General features: G+C 38.9%; 2 protein-coding genes across 2 annotated transcripts in view; both read left to right on the top strand.

Annotated features, from left to right (window-relative positions):
- Positions 1-1666: 1666 nt before the first annotated feature.
- SGO2 (shugoshin 2) lies at positions 1667-14818 on the top strand. Its single transcript, XM_088675103.1, has 9 exons — positions 1667-1906; positions 3223-3400; positions 6247-6422; positions 7583-7660; positions 8256-8338; positions 9136-9430; positions 10300-12033; positions 13286-13551; positions 14583-14818. The coding sequence occupies exons 2-9, from the start codon at positions 3256-3258 to the stop codon at positions 14686-14688; spliced, it is 2883 nt and encodes a 960-aa protein (XP_088531229.1). The 5' UTR covers positions 1667-1906; positions 3223-3255; the 3' UTR covers positions 14689-14818.
- A 3380-nt stretch (positions 14819-18198) lies between these two features.
- Positions 18199-19090, top strand: part of LOC118095602 (aldehyde oxidase) — a 56945-nt gene continuing 56053 nt past the window's right edge. The window contains exon 1 of the mRNA XM_035136851.3: positions 18199-18391. Within this exon, the coding sequence (XP_034992742.2) occupies positions 18314-18391 (78 nt within the window). The 5' untranslated portion in view covers positions 18199-18313. The remainder of the gene's footprint in view (positions 18392-19090) is intronic.

Here is a 19090-nt window from a genome sequence, read left to right as displayed (position 1 = left end):
CGTTAGCAGTACCAAAGTGACCTCCTCGGGGCGCAAGCCTGGGCAGTGTGTGTGGAGGTTCTGGGATGCCCTTGACCTCTTTGATGTGGTCCAAAGTAAAGCAGAGCAATACTTTTGGCACCAGCTTGGCTGCAGGAGTTGCCACAAAGAGGTGTACTGTACAAGGCACAATCCATCCAATTTAGGGAGACTACTTCAGATTTGTGTAGGGTTTACTCCTTAGCCTTTTTTCTCCTGAAGATATCCCACAAGGCACAGAGGTTTAGGATCAGAGTTTTCCTTCTCTTAGATGGGCTATGTTCCTAGGTTGACGAGCCCCACAATGCAACAGGAAATTTTATACCAGGCATCCCCAAACTGCGGCCCTCCAGATGTTTTGGCCTACAACTCCCATGATCCCTAGCTAACAGGACCAGTGGTTGGGGAAGATGGGAATTGTAGTCCAAAACATCTGGAGGGCCGAAGTTTGGGGATGTCTGTTTTATACCTTCCAGTGAGTGCCTGGCATATTTGATCCCACACTGTGCTCATGCTGACTAGGGTTCAAATTACCATTCAGATGATTGGTCATGATCCTCACGTTGTTGGTCCCAACAACTGGTGTGGCTCCAGCCACTAGGCAAGCCTTCTATCATACCAATAACATGAGGCCATGACTGTGGCCCTATAATCGTTTTTTTCCAATAGAATACTAAGATGGCATAAACTTTGACATAAATTAGAAAGGCTCAGCAAAAGAGATTTCTATGATGCAGCAAATATATAAATAAATAAAGTAGCTCTGAGTGTTTCAATTACATTATTTTCACAGCGATTGTACAAAACCACCAGTTGTTGATTAGCTACACACAGTAACTCACTGCAACATGGGTCTTATGCCTGGTCAATTATCTGTGGTAACAACTGTTTGGGAAAAGATTAACTAAGAGGTAAAGATTAACTAAGAACCCCATGGTGAAACCTGGAATATAATTACATTTGCTTTTGGGAACAGAGGAGCATAGATGAAACTATTTGCCCATCTAGCCCAGTCTTGTCGGCTGTGACTGGCTGTTCTCCAGGGTGTCAGGTAAAAGTATTTTCCATTCGTCAGGAGATGCCAGAAATTGAACTAGAAACCACCTGCTAGCAGATATTCTCCCACAGAAGCAAATGACCCTCCTTTTGGAATCCCACTTCCCCTAATGCCTCCATTTATGTTCAAAATCTATGTCTAAAGCTATGATCCTACTCATGCATAAGAATAAGCATGAACTTCCAAGCAAACATGCATGGAATTGATCTGTAAATTGTTTTTACAATAGCTGGGACACACTTTACAAGCATATATAATTTGTGCTGGATAGTTAGGAAGCTGGAGCAGTAGGCTCAAAGTGAGAGGTTCGGGACCACTCTCAAGTACCAGCTTCTGTTTAGAAATGGCAGTACAGTGAAGGATGTCAACTGGACCCTAAATAAGAAACGATGCGGCAACGTGAGGAAACGATGATGATGTCTTATGTTTGGAGCAGGAGTGGGGGACCTGATTTTAAGAAACTGTATTAGATTAATTTAATTTGGGTTGATTTGTAATAATTTGGAACATTAATTTTAAAAAATTGGAAAAGAAATGGCAGAGGAATCCTACAAAAACAATTGGTCAGCAATATGATTTGCCCCCAGGAGTGCAGCTTCAACTAGTAAAACTCTTCTGTTTGAGGAGAAAGCAGCTCTACCAAAACGTTTCCAAATTCTGGTTGTGTTCGGTTTTTATGACACAGGGGCAGAGCAAGAAGAGAGTACCCCCTTCCGTTTTTCCAGGGCTTAATTTGAACTTGGGTATGCGCTGCTGAGCTCGAGAGAGCAAACACTAAGGCTCCCACGCAGAGTTTACCCATTGAACCTCATGGGACTTTTCAGCAAACACGTGAGTAGGAATGGATCGGGCTACAAAGCTTTGCAACGCGCGCCCACGTGGCTCGCGAGAGGCAAAGCCGCCCGGGACGCCCTCGGCTGGGTTGCAGCAGCTGATGGCTGGAACCCCCGCAGCTGCGCGCGCGTCCTCCTTGCGCTTCAACGGTTTCAACGGCTCCGGCGCGAGGGAGGGACAGACTATCAAATCTGAGCCCCGCCAGCCGCTGCTTTGGCGGGAATTAGAGTGGTCAGGGAGCTGTGTGGAGAAACGACTCTGTGTTGGGTCCCTTTACCTCAAACTTGGCTTTTAAAAAGGGTCACTTTTTAAAACCGATCTCGGGGAGTGGACAGCCTGTGAGCTCGAGTCCCTTTCCTCATGTAAATAATAAATGGGAAAGATCATTTACGGTGCCAGATTTACGTATAAGTTTAACAAGCTGTAGCTTAGGTCCTCCCCCAAAATTTAAACTGGATGTACATTTCCAAAATATAAGATAAAAAAACAAATAAAATAAAAACCTACATACAGCAAGAGTGTTTTGTGTTGTGTAGGCTCCTATTTGATATGTGCAAATGAGCTTTAGATGCCTATTAAGTCCATAAATTACCATATAGCATATATGGTATATGGTTATGGTATATAACACAAAAAACAGCAACAATTTGTTGTTGACAAAGGACAGTTGGACATATAAAGGGCCCCATTACCTTCAGTAGCTTAGGGCCTCATCAAACCTAAATCCGGCCCTGGTCAGTCACGTAAAAAACAGGGCTTCCCCTGTTTTTCCCAACAGGGAGAGGCCTCGAAAATAATTTCCCCAATGCTGTACTTTGTAATTCCTGTTCCTGGCCTAGAAATGCTGCCCTGCACACTCCGCAGGGGAAGAACAGGATACGAATGGGATGTAATATTAATAATAGCTCACACGCAGCTTTGAATTTGATGTGTGAATTGAATAAGGAAGTGCTGTTAGGAAAATCTGAAGTAGATTATTTAACTAGTGTGTTCAAAAAAGACTTAAGGATGGTCCAACAAGAGTCATTTCCTTACTGACTGATTTTTTAAAAATTCAATCTGTTAATAGTTCTGACCAAATGGAGTCTCACACATTGCCAGCTCTGGAGAGACTGTTAAGATAGTAATTTCAGTATATTGCGCCTACTTTATCCTCTCATGTTCCTTACATACTTTGGAAATGTGTGGAATAACTTGGGATTCTGGAGAGAGAGAGTTGGTTAAAGATATATTAAAACTCCTAACTGAAACTATGGAACTAAAAATATCCACAAAAACATTAATATATCTTTATTTGTGTTATCCATTGTTAGATTTCTACTGGGTGATGAACTGAATCCTTTAAAATGGAAAGCAATCCATTTTCAGAAGCATCTTCCTCGTTGATCTTTGGAGATATTAAAAGACGTGTTGGGGGGAAGAAGAACGGATCTCTAAAAGCTGGGAAGCTGAATGCTTCTCTTGCATGTAAAATCAAAACTAAGATAAGAAGTGAGTGCCGACTATTTTTTTGATAATATATATAACTCTCAGAAAAATAAAATACTTGTAGACCTCCTTAGTAATAGCATTTTTTTAAATATCCAGTGTAATATGTCTACAAAAATAGGTTCATCCAAAATGAAGAAAGAGCCAATGTGTCATGAAACCTTTATTCAAATTATGTCTAGCAATTTTCAGCCAGTCACACCCTCTTAGAATTATTATACCTTTTTTTTTACTGGATTTTATGTTGCTGTTTTTTTAAATATGTTGTTTATTGTTTTTTATGTTGTACAGTACTTGGTGATTTTAAAATATTAAGTGGCTTATGAATGCTTCTAAATAAATAAACCACTAGTTTGTACAAATAAAATAGGATAAGCTTAATAATGTCATGCATGTGGGCACAATGACCTTGAGGATCTGCCCCTCCCACTGCTACTCCTTACTGCCCTTTTCTTCATGGGCTGGCAAGGCTGGCTCCCCCGAAAAGGGCATGGAACTGAAGGGGAGGAAGCTGGAAAAGTAGCATACAGTGGTACCTTGGTTCTCAAACTTAATCCGTCCCGGAAGTGCATTCCAAAACCAAAGCATTCCAAACCAAGGCACACTTTCACTTAGAAAGTACAGTCGTACCTCGGGTTACGACCACCTCGGTTTGCGAACAGTTCGGGTTACGAACTGCGCAAACCCGGAAGTGTTTTCGTCGCGCGCGATCGCGCGATTTGCGCATGCGCAAAATGGCGGCGCCCATCGCGCTCGGTTTGCGAACTATTCGGGTTACGAACTGCGATCCGGAACGGATCGCGTTCGTAACCCGAGGTATTACTGTAATGCAAAATGGATTAATCCATTCCAGACTTATAAAAACAACCCCAAAAGCAGCAATTTAACATGAATTTTACTTTCTAACGAGACCATTGATCCATAAAATGAAAACAATAAACAATGTACTGCAGTCACACGATCAATCAGTAACTGAACTGGGTTCCATAGTCACACAAAAAGAGCCACAAAAAACAAAATTAATAACAAAAACAGACAGACCTCAGCGTAACACTCAAAATGAAAGTATGGCACTCAAATTGGAAGCGCAACACTCAAAACGGAGCATGTTTGGCTTCTGAAAAAAGTTTGCAAACCAGAACACTTACTTCCGGGTTTGCAGTGTTTGGGTCCCAAGTTGTTTGAGTCTCAAGGTGTGGAACCAAGGTACCACTGTACTTCCCATTTCTTCCCTCTTTCAGCTCTGTGGTTTTCAAGATTCAGATTGGCCGCTGACAGAAAATGGAGCAAACAAGAGGAGAGAAGGAAACAGGGAGGAGGTTAGGAGATTGGCCACCATAGTGGCTGGTGTTCCTCAAAGGTTCAGTTTCACTCAGGGACCCCAAATGGTTGGCATCCCCTGTCTCTCAGACCTGTATTCACACTGTTGTTTATTGTGTACTCACCGTTTCCAGTGCTAGGTTTCTAATCTGCGTTCACATATCCTAAATTGCATTGCTTCTCAAACCACCTCCACACTGAGTGGAATTCTTAAGCCATTTCTAAGTTGTCTCTAGCCAAGTTGTGAACATCTTTGCAGAGGGTAAAGACAACCCTTCCCCATCAATGTCCCCTGATATGTACACAAACATAAACAAATCTGACCTTGCCGATGTGAACAGCTAGTGGGGAAAGCGCTGTGAAATGCAAGGGGGCGGGCAACTGCCGTGCTTTAAGGCAAGGCCATTTTCAGTATGATATACTGTAGAATTTAATTCATTATCAAATCCTGATAATAAATATTTCCTTATCTGCACTACTCCTTAAACTATCACTCAGTAATATAATATATGGTGGGAAGCGGGTGGCGCTGTGTTCTAAACCACAGAGCCTAGGGCTTGCCGATCAGATGGTCAGCAGTTCGAATTGCCGCAACGGGGTTTGCTCCCGTTGCTTGGTCCTAGCTCCTGCCAACCTAGCAGTTTGAAAGCATGTCAAGGTGCAAGTAGATAAATAGGGTACCGCTCTGACAGGAAGGTAAACGGCATTTCCGTGCGCTGCTCTAGTTCGCCAGAAGCCGCTTAGTCATGCTGGCCACATGACCCGGAAGCTGTCTGCGGACAAACGCCGGCTCCCTTGGCCTATAGAGCGAGATGAGCACCACAACCCCAGAGTCGTCTGCGACTGGATCTAACGATCAGCGTTTAATATAGTATATGAGGGGTGGTGCTTGCATTCTGACTTAAGTTAGAAATTATAGAAAGCAATTTTCTATAAATTAGAAAATATAGTGAGGCAAGACTACAAGAACTGTACACAAGAAAAGAGCACTGTCATCCAAGCATTTTAACTACAAAATTGTAATTGTTTAACTGTGCAGTCTTAGATATGTTTACTCAGATGTAAGTTCCTTTGAATGCAATAGAATTTACTCCCATGTAAGTATAAGCCCAAGAAGCAGTCAACAACATTTGGGGGGCACCATATTAGCTACTCCAAGTAGCCTGAAGGATTTTATTTGTTTTTTTATACTATATTTGAATATGTGTTATTTAAAGGTTTTAAATAAATAAATACAATTCCTCTCAATTAATTTTTAATAGTGAAGAAACAGAAGTTTTGGCACATCCAAATTAATGTTTTGTGTAGAGTGCAAGAGTATCAGCAACATCAGTATTTATTTGTATGTCTTCGGTATAACTATTCTATGGTTGTGGATATGAGTTTGGATGCAGGTTTAAAATAAATACAAAACAATTTTAAAAAAACATAGAAATAGAATAGATACATTTTTAAAAAACACACTGATACATAGCTGTTTTTTTTAAACCCCAAATTATTACTGTATTTCATATTTTTATTTTATACAGGCAACTCCTCACTTTTTAAGATTTCTTTGAAACACAATAATAAGGCTCTGGCCATGGCCCTCAGCGCAGAGAAAGAAAATTCTAGGAAGCTAAAAAATGAAAAGCTCTTATTACAGAAAGAAGTGGATGAGCTGCATTTGCAGAATGTCTTACTGCGCCAAAAGCTGAATCGTCTGGTATGTTCTGAAAAATACTATTTGAGCTATTACATTATTCATATATTGTGAAAATAAAACTTATGGGGAGAGATTCAGCTAATGAGTCCCATTAGTAGAAGCCCTGCACTGGGACTTCAGCTAATGCAACAGGGCATCCCCACAACCACCATACTCCCCAAATTGGCTAGGGGTGGGTCAGGTTGGAATAACCCCCAGAAGAGTGCACGTGGGAGGAGAGGGAATGATTCCCCCGTGGAATGCTCACCTTAGTGCAGTGTAAGCAGCTGGTAGCATCCACCTGCTTCAAAGATCCTGTTCCGTGGGATTTTGATAAGCATTATGATGCAAATGATATATCATACTGGGAATTATACCAGTGGTGTGCATATGGGCATAGCCAGGATTTTTCAGGAGGCGGGCTGAACTGAGCTATCTGCAACGTGATTGATCAGTTAGTTAACTATTTTTATTTATTTACTTGATTTACTGGGGGGGGGTTAGCTGCCCCCCTGCCTCCCCCCCCCCGCTATGTCCATGAGTATACACATAGGGAGGCATTTAATGTTTAATAGATTATTTTATTTCATTTTTCTGTTGGAAGCCACCCAGAGTGGCTGGAGAAACCCAGCCAGATGGGCGGGGTATAAATAATAAATTATTATTATTATTATTATTATTATTATTATTATTATTATTATTATATCTTCCCCGTTATATCAGGGCAAAATGTTTATTAGCTCTTGGTCACACTCAGACCCTGTGTGTGCATGCACTCCCAGCAACTGGAGCTGTGTACCCAAAGTTCCTTTTAAACAATGAACAATCACATTATCAGCCATTTGTGTAACACATTTTCTGCATCAGATAAACATTGATATACTGCTGAACCTTAATCTGTTCTGTATATGGTACATTGCTTTATGTGTAAAAGAGCAGAGGGGGAAATGCTACTGGTTGGAGCGGTGGAAGGTTTTACAATAATAATAAAAACCTTTGATGTTTTATTGTTTTTAGATAAATTTAATCTCTTTAATCCCAAATAAAATATATTAGTTTATCAAAACTGCCTCTTTTTCCCTCCAAAAATATAAATCATTTTTATTGTTGTTTTTCTCTAACTTTCTAACTGCGTTAAATAAAAGTTTTGATTATGTTTATATTTAATTTTTTGTATGCAGAATAAAATTCTCATAGAACTGGAAGCATTCGTGAATAATAACATTTCAACTGCAATTGAAATGAGCACTCTTTCAGAGGTATGCTTCTGCTTTGTGACCCTTATTATCATAGGGTGTAGAGGGAATTGCTACTGTATGCCTTCATGTTTTGAAATGTACAGGTACAGCAGAACAAACATGTTGATCAAAACAATGGAAATCCAATTGTATTTATTTATATAGATTTAAACATACAAATAGATGACTTCAACTAACATAATACACAATATTGCTGTACTTTCTAGCAGTAAAATGATACCCATGTACAAAATCAATGGTGTATTAACACATTTTTCTGTTGTTATAAATGCTCAATATGTGCACAAGAAGAGCGGCATTTAAATGAAATAACTATATTATGTGAGCAAATATTTTCTTGACCTGCATATTTGTGCTTTATGCATATATTCTTAGTTTACAGCTGCTAATCTTTATACTTTACTGTATTAAAGTTGTTCTTAATTAATGTTCCCATTGAAATGGTTTTATATTCAAAATCTTAATATATTGGTATGGGTGCAATTCTATACCTACAAAACTGGGAGCAAGCCCCCTTCAACTGGGAATTATTTCTCTATAGACATACATAAAATTTCTCTTTAAGTGTTCTGAGCGTTTTCCTCTTTTTAAATAGCATATTCAAAAACCCTTAGAACTGGAAACAGACCACTGCAACAGTTCTGGTCAACAGCCTGAGATTTCTGATCAACCAATTAGGTAATATTTGAATTGATTCATTAATCTAGATGGAAATCAAAATGTGAAACTTAAATAAAACCTGCCAAAAGATTGTATCGATCAGGGCTACAATACCACAGGTTCCTAAGGGCTGCTTTAAAGGCTTATTTAGAGTTTCATTTTTTACTTATAAATAAAAAGAACTAGATATAATTAAGCACAATTCATTTATAGTGTCGTGCATAAACTGTGTTTTAGGCTGCAATCATATGTACAGTTTGACTGCTTGAGGGTGCAACTCTATACTCACACCCAGAAGTAAAGTCCATTAATGTCAGCAGGATTTACTTTTGAGTAGATATGTATACGATTGCATAGCTAATCCTGCTGAGATTAACAAGATTTAACTAGTATACATGAAGGATTATAGTCTTTGCTGGAAAAATACATAACAAAGACTGATCTTTTATGAACTGACATTTATGTGTATTTTGCCAACAAAAAACATAATTTATACCTATACATGGTAATTATTGTTTGCAGGCTATTAGCAATAGCAGTTTATACCTTAGTTTAAGGTGGTGTACAGCAGTACATGTGCTAGCAGTTTTTCTCCTTAGATGTAATCTCATACACTTCTGTTTTACAGTTACATCTTGTTTCCTACTTATTTTTGGGGTTTTTTATAAAACAGAATGTGATTTATTATTAGATTACAAATCTGTGCATTGTTATCTGGTAGTGTCCAACTGAACTAAGTAAAGTTTACTTATGAGTTAAATGCTGAAGTGAATCCCACTTTATTAACTCTCTTTCATAATAATTTTTTCTTTCAGAACTATTTGGCAACATGTGAGCACTCAGACTGAAGAACATGATCGAAATCAGCAAAGTAACATATCTGTCTGTGTAGCTGATAATCTTGTTACATCAAAGGAAACTGCAGATCAAATCAATGCAGAGTTATTTGTGTCTGAAAAAAATATATCAAAATCAAGTGAAACAAATAAAATAGAAACAGTATTTATCACAAATAAATTTACAGAAGGTATGCAGCATATTTTATTGTATTCACTTCATTTTCTAGGATCCTTTACCCCCACCAAATGTTGCAGAAAGCAAGTCTCAATACAGAACTTTTAAAATATAAATTGTCAGCAGGAGAAGTATGGATTGTGACCCCAGCATGGTGGGTAGATGTCTTCAGCCCTTTCCCTTTACTGTAGTCCCTGTCCATATTGGGTGTATGCAATTTGTAAAGGAAAAATACACCCACTGGAGGAATTTCACCCCAGGCCCACGGCAGGGGACAAAGGACTAAAGCCCCTTACTTCCCACTCCATACCAGGGTCTTGATTCAGATTTTTTTGGGGAGGGGGGGTTCATGCTGACAATCTATGTTTATAGAATCAGGGACAATAGGGCTAGATGTATGACTCATGTCTCGTTCGAGTCTTAGAAAAGAAATGAACATTTATGTTGGGACACACCAACAAAGAAATGCATAGTGTTACTCCAAATGTTTTTTTTTTCATTATATTTTAAACAATTAGGCACATAAGATGCTTTAATGTAATCTATGTAAAACTCTATAGTAGGTTACAGACCAATTTGAATAAAATAGCTCCAGTATCACTAGGTTTGTTCATGTCTCCATCTGATACAGTATTTATAAAAACACTGTTAACAGTTTCAGTTACAGATGCATGTTGTTGATATATAAATTGTTTATGCTGGTCAAGAACTGTAACACTAACTAACTAACTAACTAACTAACTAACTAACTAACTAACTATATAAATTGTTAATAATAATGGGTGGGATTCCCCTGACGAACCCTGTCAGCTGAAGCCCTGCTTTCCCTTCTCCTTGTGTGCCCCCTACATGCTTCTCCCCAAATGGCTCTTGGGTCTCTGGAGATCCATCAGAACAGCACAGGTGTAAGCCAGGGGAGTATGTTCCATCTTGCAAGCTGAAATTGTTTTTGAAGATTAGAATAAAGCATGTTTCAAATGGAAAAAACAAACTTTTCCTGTTTATGCAATGTAAATGAACCTGGTTTTGCTTTGTTTGCAGAAAATCCATCATGTATGGATCAGATGTCTAGTAGGACCTTTAAGCTGGATCTGGATAATGCATCGTCTGTAGAAAAATATGAAAAACAATCAAAAGCACACAATAGTCCTTTTCTAATCCATAGATATGTGACTGAACGGAAGAAACGAGGACTGTCCTGCACATCAAATATTCAGTCTACTATAAACAATTTTGAGAGTAAAAGAGAGCAAAATAGCATATTGCATTTTGATACTGACAACGTCCACACTATTGGTCAGATGGCCCCAAAAGATGTTTCATGCACTAAATCATCTCAACCTAGAAAGGAGCCTGATCACACTGATAAACTATGTTTTATAAATGGTAAAAAGCCAGAAGAAACTGTATATGATGCTGACATGGAATTGACTGCTAGTGAACTAGGTGAGATACTCTTAATTAAATCAAAAGCCAAGGTTGAGAATGCTAAAATAGTAAAAACTGATAAAATTTCAGCAAATTTGAGAAAAGTGAAAACTAAAAGTATAGAAAAAAAGACTGAGGACAAATATAACATTAAACCTAAAAAATGTAACGAGAAAGTTCCTAGTAATGGAGAAGTTAAAGATATTGATATTGTTGAATCTAAAAATGTTCTACCACCAGAAAAAGGATTGTTTCAAATGAGAAATGATCAGAAAATGAAACTGAAGAACACCAATAAACTTGGAGAAGATTTTAAGAACAGTAACAAGAATGACAGACTTGTAGACTTACGGCAAACAACTCATGTTTCAGAAACAGAAAAAATGAAAGATACAATTTTCAAAACAGCTCAGAATTCAGACAACCAGGTCCCAGAACATGATTTTAACGTACCTAGTGGTAAAGTGCCATTAGAAGGTTATTCTATTGAAAGCTTGCCACCAGTACAAAGCTCTGTGGTTTCAATACAGGATTTAGACATAAATGAGACCTTTCCTGTTGTTTCCAAAATAAAAAAATCAGATTACAGTGAAAGGGAAAATGGGCAGTATTTGAAAGGGCCTAGATCAAATGTATGCAATTCTAATAGCCAGACTATACAAGATGAAAAGACTGATATAAAGAGTGGCTTTAATAAGAGAGAAGTGTCTTCCAGTTTTGGAACAACAATAGAGAGATCTGTTCATGCTTTAGGTATTCCTAAAACAGATCAAATTAATGAAGAGTTTTCACATGGTGATAAAAGAAGAATTTTTGCAAAAGCTAGCAGGAAGACATACATTATATACCCAAGCTCTCAGAAAACAACTTCTGTGAAACAAAAATTACATGATGAAAATGTGTATACTGAGAATATCCATGAAGGAAATGAAAACATTCAAAGGAATTCCAATGTTCAGCATGTTACAATTTCATGTTACCTAAAGAAAGCGGCTGACTGTTGTGTTGAAACATCCGAAGAAAGGGTAGATTCTACACCAAACCCAAGCAAGAAGACCTATAGTGTTTGTTCATGTGATCAAGGTAAAAGCGTAGAGAAAGTAATTTCTAACAATACTGAAATAGCCACTGAGTTCCATAAAATTCCAAAAAACATTCCAGTTCTGAAAAACCCTGAAACATTGCAATTCTCAAGCATTTACCAAGAAAATTACTATGCTTCCACAGAGAATGTGAACATAATTAGTGAAGAGTCCTTCAGCAAAAGACCAGTATCATACTTTGGTATGTGTAGCCTAACAATACTTTGAATAATAGGAAAGGCAGTCTAGGTATTAGTCTGACTCTGTCAATTTCTGCCCCCATTCCCCAATTTAATTGGGTGGGTATTGTGATTTTAATAATACTTGATTTAAATTCTTCAGATCTACATCCCTGTAGGAAAAAACTACAATATATGCAATTGAATAGCCATTATGGATCAGGTAATGTGCTCTGGGTGATTAGGAATCATGTACTATGCTCTGGTTAGTATCTGGAAGCGCATGTAGCACTAACTGCTTTTCTGGTATGAAGTGCTGCTTATATGTCCATCAGTGGTATCCTACAGGGGTATGCAGAAATTTTTGAGCTATATATGTATACAGGGCTTGCTTAAAATATTGTAAGTCGTTTTAAGTTGCTGTGGCAAAAATTTAATCATTGAATTGTAGAGTTGGAAGAGACCCTGAGGATCATCTTGTCAAACCCCCTGCAATGCAGGAATATGCAGCTGTCCTATACAGGGATCGAACCTGCAACCTTGGTGTTATCAGCACCATGCTGTAACCAACTGAGCTATCCAGTTGACTGATAAACGTTAATAATAATAATTAAAGGGAGACACAGTGGTTAAATATGGTGAACATGCACACCAGTTATGTGATTGATTGCAGCTCACAAGTATGTGTCCCTCCATGTTCACAAATGTGCAACACCCCTTCACACTTGATATAAAGTTTTCCCTCCGTGTAATCAGAAATTGTCCTTCTGTGCTACCAGTTGTATTGCCTGATGCAGTAGGTGAGGAAATAACATTTAGAGTTCTCACTTCAGCTATGTTTCAGCATCTACTTTTTACAAATCACAAAGTTCATTTCAAATACCGTGCTTAACTTGTGTTTGATTGATTGATTGATTACAGTTTCATCCTATTGGTCTTCCAGAGTGAGCTATGTTGCCCACCAATATTTTATCCTTACAGTACAACAATTCTGTGAGATAAAAAAAATTCCTTCCAGCAGCACCTTAAAGACCAACTAAGTTTTTATTTTGGTATGAGCTTTCATGTGCATGCACACTTCTTCAGCTCATACCAAAATAAAAACTTAGTTGATCTTTAAGATGCTGCTGGAAGGATTTTTTTTATTTTGTTTCGACTACGTCAGACCAACACGGCTACCTATCTGTGAGATAAATTAGTTTTAGAGAGGGTGACTATCCCAAAGCCACCAAGTATCATGGTTGAACAAAATCTGAACTCAGGTCTCCCCAATTGGCATGCAATCAACCACACTACTGTGTCTCCAAAAATATTTATTTAATATTTTTTCAAGTTTATTAACGTTCCAGATATTTGCAATTAGTGATTCAATAATAGCTGTAATTTCAGGGCGTAAGCCTCTCCAAGACCTGACAAATATCAAAGCACCTTCCCTTCCAAAACCCAATAAAGACTTAGAAGAAAATTCCACATCACCTGTTAGACGCAGGCGAGCTACAGTTTGCTACAAAGAACCCAAACTCAACAGGTTAGTTTTTGACAGATGGTTTCTTTTTGTTTTGTTGTATTTACGGTAAATATTTTTCAAAGTATGTTTGACACCTTATTCTACAGTTGGCATTTATCAAGCACATATTTTATGGAAACAAACAGTTGTTCAAAAAAAGAATCCCAAAAGTGACCCACAAACATTTTAGGAGAGAGTTTATTGAAACAATTTCCATAATCATGACAGTTGATACTAATAATACCTAAAATTTAGGTTTTATTTTAAGGATAAACACATACACACAGAGGCAAAGCTACAACCCATACTCAGACTAGTCTAATAGTGCAATCCTATCCTCACACTTCCTAGGACTTCGGACTCGGCTATACAGCTGCAAATAAATAACGTTTTAAATGTGTTGTAAAGTACAAAATACAATTGTGACACTAGATGGAAACAGTGAGCTATGCCAAATTCAAGGTATTTTTCAAAACATTTTTTTAAAAAAAAGCATTTTCACAGCATTTTTATGTGTGTGATTCCACCTAAGTCCCATTAAACCCATATTTTTGAGTAGACATGAAGGAGATGGATCTATATTAGTCATTTCACTGCCTCATCAAAAGAAACATGGGTGCTAATGTTTTGCAAGTGGAGCATGAGCACAATTAGTACACCTTTCTGGAATCACGCAGCTGCTATGACTTTTCTAAATGTACACAGATTTTTGAGGGGCTTCTTGTATGAATCTAAGATAATCTAGTATAGCAACTATATCACATAATTTCAAGTACCCCATTAGAGGAAAAAGTTCAAAACTACCATCTCTCAATCAACTGTAGCTTATTACAAAATACAAGGAATTTACTTAAATATTTTTAGGGCTTTAAGGGGGGGTGATTTTTTTATTCCCAGGTGAGTTAGGATTGCAGCCAAAGTGTTTTAATTAGAGGAATGACTATTCTGTACAAATTCTTATTCTAAGTAAAATTTATGAATGATATTTGCCAGAAAAGCTTACCAGTTCTATTCTCAGTGCCACTAGTGATTTAATTATTTTTGTCTTTCAGCAAATTGAGGAGAGGAGATAAATTTACAGATACAGAGTTTCTTAATGTTCCAGTCTTCAAAGTCAGAAATAAACAAAGCTTTAAAAGTAAATCAAGATTACTCTAAAAAGGATACACAGAAAAGTGCCTACCAGTATGTTGTATCTACTTTTTCAACAATTTTTTAAATTTCTACTTTACTAAATTCCACTGACTCAATTTTGATTTGAACCAGATTGCTTTCTTCCACTCTCTTTTTAATCAGAAGGAATGAGGTGAGCAAAAGTATATCTACACAAACAAAACTTTACTGTTGATAATTTGTCAGTAAGTTTAAGCATTTTGTAGCATCTTTGCATAGCATATTCTACTTTAAAACAGTGTTGAATTAAAGTTTCCAAGTTTTGCGCACAATATAAAGTGAATATAATTATTTCAAAGGATAACAGAAGTTTTCCATTTTACTTGGGAAAATAACCATTCTCACAGCCTGCACCAATTCTGAGTTTACAGCTGTTGTGTCTTGTATGTTGTTGTTTAGTCGTGTCCGACTCTTCATGACCCCATGGACCATAGCACGCCAGGCACTCCTATCTTCCACTGCCTCCCGCAGTTTGGTCAAACTCATGTTCGTAGCTTCGAGAACACTGTCCAACCATCTCGTCCTCTGTCGTCCCCTTCTCCTAATGCCCTCCATCTTTCCCAACATCAAGGTCTTTTCCAAGGATTCTTCTCTTCTCATGAGGTGGCCAAAGTATTGGAGCCTCAGCTTCACGATCTGTCCTTCCAGTCCTTCCAGTGAGCACTCATGGCTGATTTCCTTCAGAATGGATAGGTTTGATCTTCTTGCAGTCCATGGGACTCTTAAGAGCAGGGGTCAGCAAACTGACTATATTTTGGAAAAATATATGAACGAATTCCTCTGCCCCACAAATAACTCAGAGATGCATTTTAAATAAAGGACATATTCTACTCATGTAAAAACACCAGGCAGGCCCCACAAATAACCCAGAGATGCATTTTAAATAAAAAGACACATTTTACTCATGTAAAAACATGACCGTCCGCGGGCCTGATTTAGAAGGCAATTGGGCCACATCTGGCCCCCGGGCCTTAGTTTGGGGACCCCTGCTCAAGAGTCTCCTCCAGCACCATAGTTCAAAAGCATCAATTCTTTGGCGATCAGCCTTCTTTATGGTCCAGCTCTCACTTCCATACATCACTACTGGGAAAACCATAGCTTTAACTATACGGACCTTTGTAGGCAAGGTGATGTCTCTGCTTTTTAAGATGCTGTCTAGGTTTGTCATTGCTTTTCTCCCAAGAAGCAGGCGTCTTTTAATTTCATGACTGCTGTCACCATCTGCAGTGATCAAGGAGCCCAAGAAAGTAAAATCTCTCACTGCCTCCATTTCTTCCCCTTCTATTTGCCAGGAGGTAATGGGATCAGTGGCCATGATCTTGGTTTTTTTTGATGTTGATGTTTGTATGTTTGATGTTTGATGTTTGTATGTAGAGGCCTATATAAAAACATGATGTGACCAAATGGCAAGCGAGGACAGGGTTCTTATCCAAGATAAGGAAGGTTGGTCTAGATGCCTTCCCCTTGCTTGCTTCTACAAGAAGAAAACCCTCTGCTACAGTTCCCTGCATTGATATGATTTTGCTAGCAGTTTGGGATCTCTCATCTTTTCCTAAATGGATTATGTCCTCCCCTTCTTACCACCTGTCTGCTCTCTCTTTATTCTACAAAAGCCTTCTGACTGCACAATGAGGTGGGCGTTCCTCATGAATTTTCCTTTGCACAAAAGCACTACTGCAAGAAGTAGAGTTAACTCCTGATGCCAAAGCAAGCAGGCAAAGGATTCTTTGTATAGACCAGGAACCCAAGCCTATTCCTGTGCATATGTAAGACTGAGCTGCTTATGGGAGGTTTAAATTTTCCTTTATCAAGAAATGTGAAACCTACATTGACAGCAATGTACATTTTATATCCATTCAACGTTTCCCCTAGCATTAACAATATTTGGATATGGCACAACTAGCAAGAACACTTTTGGCTTCTCACAAAATATGTCCACCCTCCATGACAATGAGAAAATATTCAGAAAACCTTCTATAAAATGTGACAATAATGGAGGAGCCAGGGTGGTCAATTTCATATTGTCCAATTTTGTCTTTACATTTAATTAACCTTGTTTTCTAATCACTCCTGTGATTTGCTGTGCTTCTAATTCATTTGAAACATAATATTAAGGGCTATCCCCAAGTACATTAACAACAACAACAACAACAACAACAACAACAACAACAACAACAACAACAGGGTATAAATAATAAAATCATCATCATCAAGTACCAGTAATCCTGTATTCCTGTTCCCTACATAATGGCGGGTACCAGAAGGTAGCCTTGTTAAACAAAAAGCAAAAAACAGGAGTAAGAAGGCCAAGAAGTGTGCCTTTAGTGTATCATAATAACATGGGTATCAGGAGGAAAATGTAGTGCTCAGCACACTGATGTTTCAGGCACTATGCAATAGGTGTTCATTAACACAGTTGTTTTCTGAGAAAGCTTTGCGTTTAATTTCCCCCAACCCAGGAACACTCACCAGTGAGCTTTATACCATGAGAAAAGCTTCCGCCTGCAGTGCATGAGACAGTGCCCAGCATGAATACACACATGGAAATGAATGGCTGTATGGCAGGAATGTTGTTTCTAGGTGGCCTGAGCCCTGAGCTTTTTCTGCCAGACCCTACCGGTAGATCTGTCCAGTTAAGAAACTTATTTAAAAAAACAAAAAATTTTGATGATAGGGCAGCTGGACACACTGGAAACCACATACAGTACCGTAGCTGGGAATACCCATCCATGTACCATCTTAATTTGTCCAGAGAAATATACAGTCCTGGATGGGGTAGGGAAGAGATGTGTGTGAAAGTGGGTGAGAAACACAGAGAAGGCATGTTAGACGAGCAGTGCACACTGATGAAGGGGTGATAGCAAAACACAGTAACCAATAAATCGGCATAAACTAATTCAAGAAATCCTAGAATTAAGGGGTCAGCCATATCACACCAGGGAGTATCATCACGTGCGTTGCTCATGTCATGTTCATACTGGTTTTAAAAAACCTAGCGTGGGTTGGCCTTCAGTTAAAATAATTTAAGTCTGTGGGTTTCATTGGGTCTACTATAGGATGACAAAACTTGAATACTACCCACTATCTTGAAGATAGATATTAGGAATATCATATCCCAGATAGAATTGCATGAGGCTTCTTCAATTGCTAAATTTATCAGGCTGTAATTTGGAGGAGGATTGGGGCATGCAACTAATTAGCAAGGAAGTGCCACGAAGCATGCGTTTATCCAGTGTTTTCCCCTCGTTACTGTGAAAAGGCAAATACGATGTCGTCTCACATCCAGAGTTAAGGAGAAGGGTTGTTAGGAATTTAATTACAGGAATTTGAGCTTCGCTCAAGTTTTCTTTCGAAGCGAAGTGTTCTGGACCGGATTAACTGGAAGATCGGGGGTGCTATTGGCTAAGCGGCGACCAGAAAACTTCTCCTCTGCAAGAGAAAAACATCCTACACGCCCCCCTCTAATGCGGAAGGAGGCGGCCAGGGCTGAAGCCTCAAAGCCACGCCTCGCACTCGTGTTTCAAGCTGTTGAATTCACGATCAGTACTTACTCTCCTTCACGACCTGCTGCTTCTGTTTCCTCGCCCAGTTGCTATCCCTCTGTGCTGCGATGCCTGTCTCAGCAACAGCAACAGAACGAGCAGAAAGGACTTCAGACGATCTGATTTTCTACGTGAACGGCAAAAGGGTGAGTGGAAATCGAGCTCCCCGAGGACGCGGTAAGAGGTGCTTGGGGGTATTTCTTCCTCTCACAGTGCAGCTTGAAGTGTAGCAAAAGGAAACTGCCTGTACTGTACTGCCCTCTGCTTCCGATTAGAGGGTCCCAGTATAGTACAGTAGATACTCCTCTTCCAACAAGGCGTTTGCATTCTGCGTATTATGCAAACTGCAGAATTGCTTCCCTGCCGGCGGCCCTAGCGAAAAACGCAGCGGCAAATTAAAAACCCTGGAAGGTTTGCATTTCACGTGCTGAGCAAGTTGAAACTAGACACCTTTGCTCAGAAGTGAATTCCTCTGGCTACGGTAGAAGTTACTGCTAAGCAAGTGTGCAGACAACTGCAGCCATAAGAGTCTCGTTGATGTTAAGAAAAGCAAGTCAAAACTCTCGGCAGTCAATCCTATTTATAAAATGTCAGGCTATAATGTGTAGCCTTTCGAGTGTTTGAATATTGCAGGAAATTCAACCCACCCACCTGTTATGTACTGAGCTGAATCCTAGAACAATAGGATTCAGAAACAGCGGGAGCTACCCAATCCAACTCCAGGTGGAAGTGAATCCGCAACCTGATTGGCCTGCTGGAGCAGCCAATCAGGCGGCTGGCAGAAGTGAATCTGCTACCTGATTGGCCTGTAGGAGCAGCCAATCAGGCTGCAGGCAGAAGTCAAT

Source organism: Zootoca vivipara, chromosome 1 (genome assembly GCF_965207765.1).
Source record: "Zootoca vivipara chromosome 1, rZooViv2.hap1.1, whole genome shotgun sequence".
Lineage (NCBI taxonomy): Eukaryota > Metazoa > Chordata > Lepidosauria > Squamata > Lacertidae > Zootoca > Zootoca vivipara.
Note: the sequence above shows the minus strand (reverse complement) of the source record. Positions and strands in the feature narration are given on the sequence as shown.